At 41.6% G+C, this 6,226-nt stretch overlaps 1 protein-coding gene across 2 annotated transcripts; it reads left to right on the top strand.

Annotated features, from left to right (window-relative positions):
• The first annotated feature begins 1,478 nt into the window (after nucleotides 1-1,478).
• On the top strand, nucleotides 1,479-5,997 carry LOC123147227 (uncharacterized). 2 transcript variants are annotated; one of them, XM_044566474.1, is made up of 2 exons: nucleotides 1,479-3,564; nucleotides 4,796-5,997. In XM_044566474.1, exon 1 carries the CDS (start codon nucleotides 1,969-1,971, stop codon nucleotides 2,827-2,829), a length of 861 nt encoding a protein of 286 aa, XP_044422409.1. In that variant the 5' UTR covers nucleotides 1,479-1,968; the 3' UTR covers nucleotides 2,830-3,564; nucleotides 4,796-5,997. The 2 variants fall into 2 exon arrangements, with proteins under 2 accessions (XP_044422409.1, XP_044422407.1); XM_044566472.1 differs by having other exon boundaries at nucleotides 1,479-3,588.
• The last annotated feature ends 229 nt before the right edge of the window (nucleotides 5,998-6,226 follow it).

Here is a 6,226-nt window from a genome sequence, read left to right as displayed (position 1 = left end):
CTTAAGAAATTATTAGCTAAGCTTAAACAAAAAACTCTGAATGCTAGAATGAAATATGATCCTGCTTATTGATAAGCACATTTCATATATACAATTTGGGCACACAAATATACCATATATTGTGATCTGACCATCAATTCTTGCCATGAACTGTTGCATATTTGAATGAAAATCATTTAAGGGATCGTTTAGTAGTCTTTGGTTTATTTTGCATAAATGTGCGCAAAGGCACTATAACCGTCAAGATTCCGTCTAGGTGGCTATCGAGAAGAGTGAAGAAAAGAAGAGAAGGAAGAAGAGACTTGTGTGAGATGAAAAGAAGTTACCAGGGGGCTAGCTAAAGAAGTGGGAGGACCTTCTTGTGAAGAAAGAAGATAAGGAGGAGGGCTAATGTGTAAAGTTTGCAGATCATGGAGGGGATCAAAATCCCTAGATCGCCTCCATTCGCCATCGAGCCTGGCACACATCTCTCTCCCTCACCCCTCCTTCTCCACCTTCGGCCGCCGCCGCGGCCAGGCCGACGTGGCGGCGTGCCATCAGCACCACCGCGCCACCAGCACCACCCATACATCTCCATCCATGTGCGCCTCCCAGCCACCTACCCTTCCCTCCATCTACAGCGCCGCCAGAACCCATCCACCATCACCTCCTGTCGGTGCGCCCGACCAGACACACAGCCGACAGTGTCTGGACTTCTGTGTGGCTCTCACCTCTCTCTAATTCCTGTGCTGCTGTCCTCTGAATCTTTTCCCTGATGCTCCTTCTCCTTGCGCCTCCCTACTGAAACCCTCCTCTGCTCGAAACTGCTGCTGCTCCGCTGCTTCTCTAAACCTGTTGCTGATCCCCACGCCACTGCTGCTCTTCTTCTCTTCCCTTACTTCTACTGCTGCTCATGCTTCTTCTTCTTCCCCATGAATCTGCTGCTTCTTCCTCAACATGACCTGCTGCTGCTTCTTCTTGCGCCCCTTGTTGCTGCTCCTCCTCTGAATCCCCTACTGTTGCTGCTCGTCTCCAACTGAACCTGCTGTTCTCTTTCTCCCTCTCTGTAATTCATGGAAATTGTAATGTATTAAGTATTTTGTCTAGTTCAGAGACCTATACTTGTCTAGTAGTATTATTCAATATATGTGCCTTGTTTATCAATTAGTGTTTTTGTAAGAACTAAGATTACTAGTTAATTTTTGTGCTGTTTGTGTGCTTTGTCAAGTGAGAAGTTTGAACCTCTTTAATTCTTAGTCCCTGTGTTAGCTATGTACATGTGGATATATATGTTTGTTATGTGAAGTACTTGATCTGTCATATCTTGCTTAGTGAAATAGTAATCTTCATATATGTGTGTGGTGCCCTGTGATATATACATATGCGTGTGTCTGTGATGTGATACATTTATGTTCTGTCCTACAACCTTGTTTCTTCCCCCTGTTAATTGTTATATATATATATATCTATATATATATATCTATATATATATATATATATAGATATGTTCATGTCTTTTTAATTCCTTAGCCGTTTGATGTTTGCTTGTTTTAGCATTTTCTTTCTCAAGTAAAACGATAATACCAAAAAGACAGAGAGTATAATTTGAATCTCCCTTTGCTTATTTTGCATTTTCTTTGGCGATGATCTTCGGGGACTACGTTGTTTAGTTTAGGTTTATTTTCTGCAATCATCTCTTAAAATTGTGCTACCTAGCTTTAGTCGAGCATAGTAGTCGTCGCCTAGTCCCTGTGGGGAACATGACACTCGTAGTTCGGGTGAAATATCTCGCTGTACTTTCAATTGATCATTTTGGCGCCGTTGCCGGGGACTAGCGTCGAGCAATTGTGTTAGGCTATAGACTAGGTTTTTCTTCTTTTTCTAGTTTGTGCCATATATTTGTGATATATCTCTAACCACCAACCCCTTTTCTAGCTAGTATCTTTTTGTTTTCTTTTCCTTTTGCAGGTTAGAGCTATCAACTCGGTTATGGCATATTATTCAGATTGTCTCGGAGATGCGAGGAACACTACAAACAGCACGGAAACTATTCAAGAACTGATAAGTAAGATTTCCCATCGATTAGATGATTTAGCTCGGCAGCGAGAAGTAGTTTTTGAGGATAGGCCTAGCTCTTATGATCCTTATTCTAGAGGTCATCCTTATGTTGCTCCTACATGCCATATTTGTGGATTTCAGGGCCATTCACCTGCTGAATGTCAGCGTGGTTACTCTCACTCTCCCGATTGTTATGGCATGAGCTTCGCCCCACAGCCTAGCTCATACCAAAACAATTACTCATATGGGTGGCCTGAGAACCAGAATATGTCATATAGGAGCAACAACCCTGAGATCTCACTGTTTGCTTCTAGTAATTATATGCAGGGATTTAGGTACAATGAGGAGAGCCACAACTATGCTCCACACCAGATTTATTCAGCTCCTACTCATATACCTCAACACCAGGAGATGTTGCCAATGGAGTTAAATGGTCCTCCATTTGGTCAACCATCAACTCCAGCAACCGCCGAGCAATCTCATGTGCAAGTGCCCACACAAGATAAATTTGATGATATAGACAACCTCACATTGCTTAGTCTTGAGTTCACTTGGAGTGCCAAGGATGATCCTATTAGGAAGGTTATACTAGAGGAAATGAAGAAGATCAAGAGTGGAAAAGAGCTAGTTGAAGAAGTAAGGAAGATTGAGAAGAACATCAACGCTGGCAGCACTATTTCTTCACAGCTTGAGATGAGTGTTCCTGGGATTCCCCTTGATACATGTGAGGTTCCAACACCTTCATATCCTGCCAAGGAAGATAGCAAGTGCCTTGAGGAAGAGATATCTTAGATTGAAGAAGATGAACTAGAAGACAAGGAACAAGATGACCAAGAGCTTGAATGCCCAAGTGATCAAGACGAAGATCCGTTGCCTATCACTCCTGAAGAAGTAAAAGAAGCTCTTGTAGTTGAAGATGAAGAACCAGAAATTCATTTTCCCATCGTCATACAAGAGTGTGATATAGCAGGTTTATCTAATCCTCTCGATGACATGCGTCCATATGAATTTTTTGCTACTACCTTGCATTGCATGATGTTATCTGTTAAAGTAGATTTGAAGAAGTGTTTGCTTGGATATGATGATACATATACTGTTGGTGGCATTGCTCATATTAATGATGATCACACTTATTTTCCTCATGCCAAATCTATGCTTAATGATAAATATCATCCTCATGTTAGTATTGAGCTTGCTGATTCCTATCATACTCGTCATGTTCTTTATAGCTATGCTTATGTAATTGGGTACTCTATTGATGATTTAGAGGGCATTACCCCTTTCACTTGTATGGTCTCTTTTGTCGAGTGCTCTTTCAGGTTTTTGCTACTGCACCATTCACTACAGGGTGATCAGGTTCGAGGTGACATTCCTTGGGACCCCGGTGGATTTAGAGCATGGTGAAGAGGAGAATTAATGGGCACATACAAGGAAGAGAAAAGCTGGAGCGTGCACGAGGATAGAGAGCATGAGGATAGAGAAGCAAAAGGAGAGGAGTCACGATGCAAGAGGATGTGAGATGATCGAGTGAGTTCTACTTCATAAAGCCTGGTGAGCTGTTTCATGATCCTAATCTGAATATATCATCTATTGATACAAGTTGGAATCAATTGCTAGTTGGGTTGCTTGAGCGAGCTATTACTTGTTGTCAAGCTGAAATTCACCTTTGGCATCGTGCTTGATGTGAATTTATGAACTTGATTTCTGAACGCCTTGTAAACTAGTGATCTACACCATGCATGCTTGGCTGAAATTAGTGAAGGTTATTAGTTTTGAGTGCTCAAATCCCTAGTACACTAGAAAACTTCATCATTTTCTGCATTTACTTTGATACACCTAGATCATCAAGTGTCATATGTTGAATTTGTGCTAAGTGTGTTCCCATTGAGAGCAATCACCTAACCACTATGGATTAGCATGCTATGTTCCCTGGATCGGTAGTATGTGAACCAGACATGGATGAGTGATGATTCTTGTTTTGTTCATTTCAAAAGTAAAAAAGTATATCTTTTAATGAATGAATAAGTCTGACTACCTACAGTAACATGTCATGTTCCCTAGATCGGTGGCATGTGAAATCGGTTAGCTCGGGTAGTAATTACTAATAAATTGTAATTGTCGAACCAGGTGTATACCATGTTCTCTGGATCAGTGGTATGTTCCTTTGGGGAGACAAACAAAAAACTAACTAATAATTGGTCGAGCCAGGTGTATACCATGTTCTCGGGATCGGTGGTATGTTCCTTTGGTGAGATCGATAAAATATTATCATTACTTCCTTCAAATTCAATAAGTGCTTCAACCATAATGTTATGTTTTGGGTAATAAGTTTTTTTGGGATCATGCTCTCTTTAGGAACCCTTTGGCGCAATCAGCATTTGAACTTGTTGATCCACTTTTATCTTTGTAAAAGTCTAAAATGATTGAGTTTACTAGTGTCCTATTGCTCTGTAGCACTCTTAACCATTAATTTTCACTAGCTAAGTCCAAAGCATGCACTGTTTAGAGACCTACTTCACTTGACATTGTCTAGTCGGTTCACTGTTCATATCCAGCCTTTGTCATATGCCTTTGCTTGAGGACAAGCAAAGATTTAAGTGTGGGGGAACTTGATAAGCACATTTCATATATATACAATTTGGGCACACAAATATACCATATATTGTGATCTGACCATCAATTCTTGCTATGAACTGTTGCATATTTGAATGAAAATCATTTAAGGGGATCGTTTACTAGTCTTTGGTTTATTTTGCAGAAATGTGCGCAAAGGCACTATAACTGTCAAGATTCCGTCTAGGTGGCTATCGAGAAGAGTGAAGAAAAGAAGAGAAGGAAGAAGAGACTTGTGTGAGATGAAAAGAAGTTACCAGGGGGCTAGCTAAAGAAGTGGGAGGACCTTCTTGTGAAGAAAGAAGAGAGGGAGGAGGGCTAATGTGTAAAGTTTTCAGATCAGGGAGGGGATCAAAATCCCTAGATCGCCTCCATTCGCCATCGAGCCTGGCACACATCTCTCTCCCTCACCCCTCCTTCTCCACCTCTGGCCGCCGCCGCGACCAGGCTGGCGTGGTGGCGTGCCATCAGCACCACCGCGCCACCAGCACCACCCATACATCTCCATCCATCTGCGCCTCCCAGCCACCTACCCTTCCCTCCATCTACAGCGCCGCTAGAACCCATCCACCATCACCTCCAACCGGCGTGCCCGACCAGACACATAGCCGACAGTGTCTGGACTTCTGTGTGGCTCTCACCTCTCTCTAATTCCCATGCTGCTGTCCTCTAAATCTTTTCCCTGATGCTCCTTCTCCTTGCGCCTCCCTGCTGAAACCCTCCTCTGCTCGAAACTGCTGCTGCTCCGCTGCTTCTCTGAACCTGTTGCTGATCCCCATGCCACTGCTGCTCTTCTTCTCTTCCCTTACCTCTGCTGCTGCTCTTGCTTCTTCTTCTTCCCCACGAATCTGCTGCTTCTTCCTCAACAGGACCTGCTGCTGCTTCTTCTTGCGCCCCTTATTGCTCCTCCTCCTCTGAATCCCCTACTGCTGCTGCTCGTCTCCAACTGAACCTGCTGTTCTCTTTATCCCTCTCTGTAATTCATGGAAATTGTAATGTATTAAGTATTTTGTCTAGTTCAGAGACCTATACTTGTCTAGTAGTATTATTCAATATATGTGCCTTGTTTATCAATTAGTGTTTTTGTAAGAACTAAGATTACTAGTTAATTTTTGTGCTGTTTGTGTGCTCTGTCAAGTGAGAAGTTTGAACCTCTTTAATTCTTAGTCCATGTGTTAGCTATGTACATGTGGATATATATGTTTGTTATGTGAAGTACTTGATCTGTCATATCTTGCTTAGTGAAATAGTAATCTTCATATATGTGTGTGGTGCCCTGTGATATATACATATGTGTGTGTCTGTGATGTGATACATTTATGTTCTATCCTACAACCTTGTTTCTTCCCCCTGTTAATTGTTATATATATATATATATATAGAGAGAGAGATGTTCTTGTCTTTTTAATTCCTTAGCCGTTTGATGTTTGCTTGTTTTAGCATTTTCTTTCTCAAGTAAAACGATAATACCAAAAAGACAGTGAGTATAATCTGAATCTCCCTTTTCTTATTTTGCATTTTCTTTGGCGATGATCTTTGGTAACTACCTTGTTTATTTTAGGTTTATTTTCTGCAA

The sequence above is a fragment of the Triticum aestivum genome, chromosome 7A, assembly GCF_018294505.1.
Source record: "Triticum aestivum cultivar Chinese Spring chromosome 7A, IWGSC CS RefSeq v2.1, whole genome shotgun sequence".
Lineage (NCBI taxonomy): Eukaryota > Viridiplantae > Streptophyta > Magnoliopsida > Poales > Poaceae > Triticum > Triticum aestivum.
This window is presented reverse-complemented; position numbering and strand designations above follow the sequence as displayed.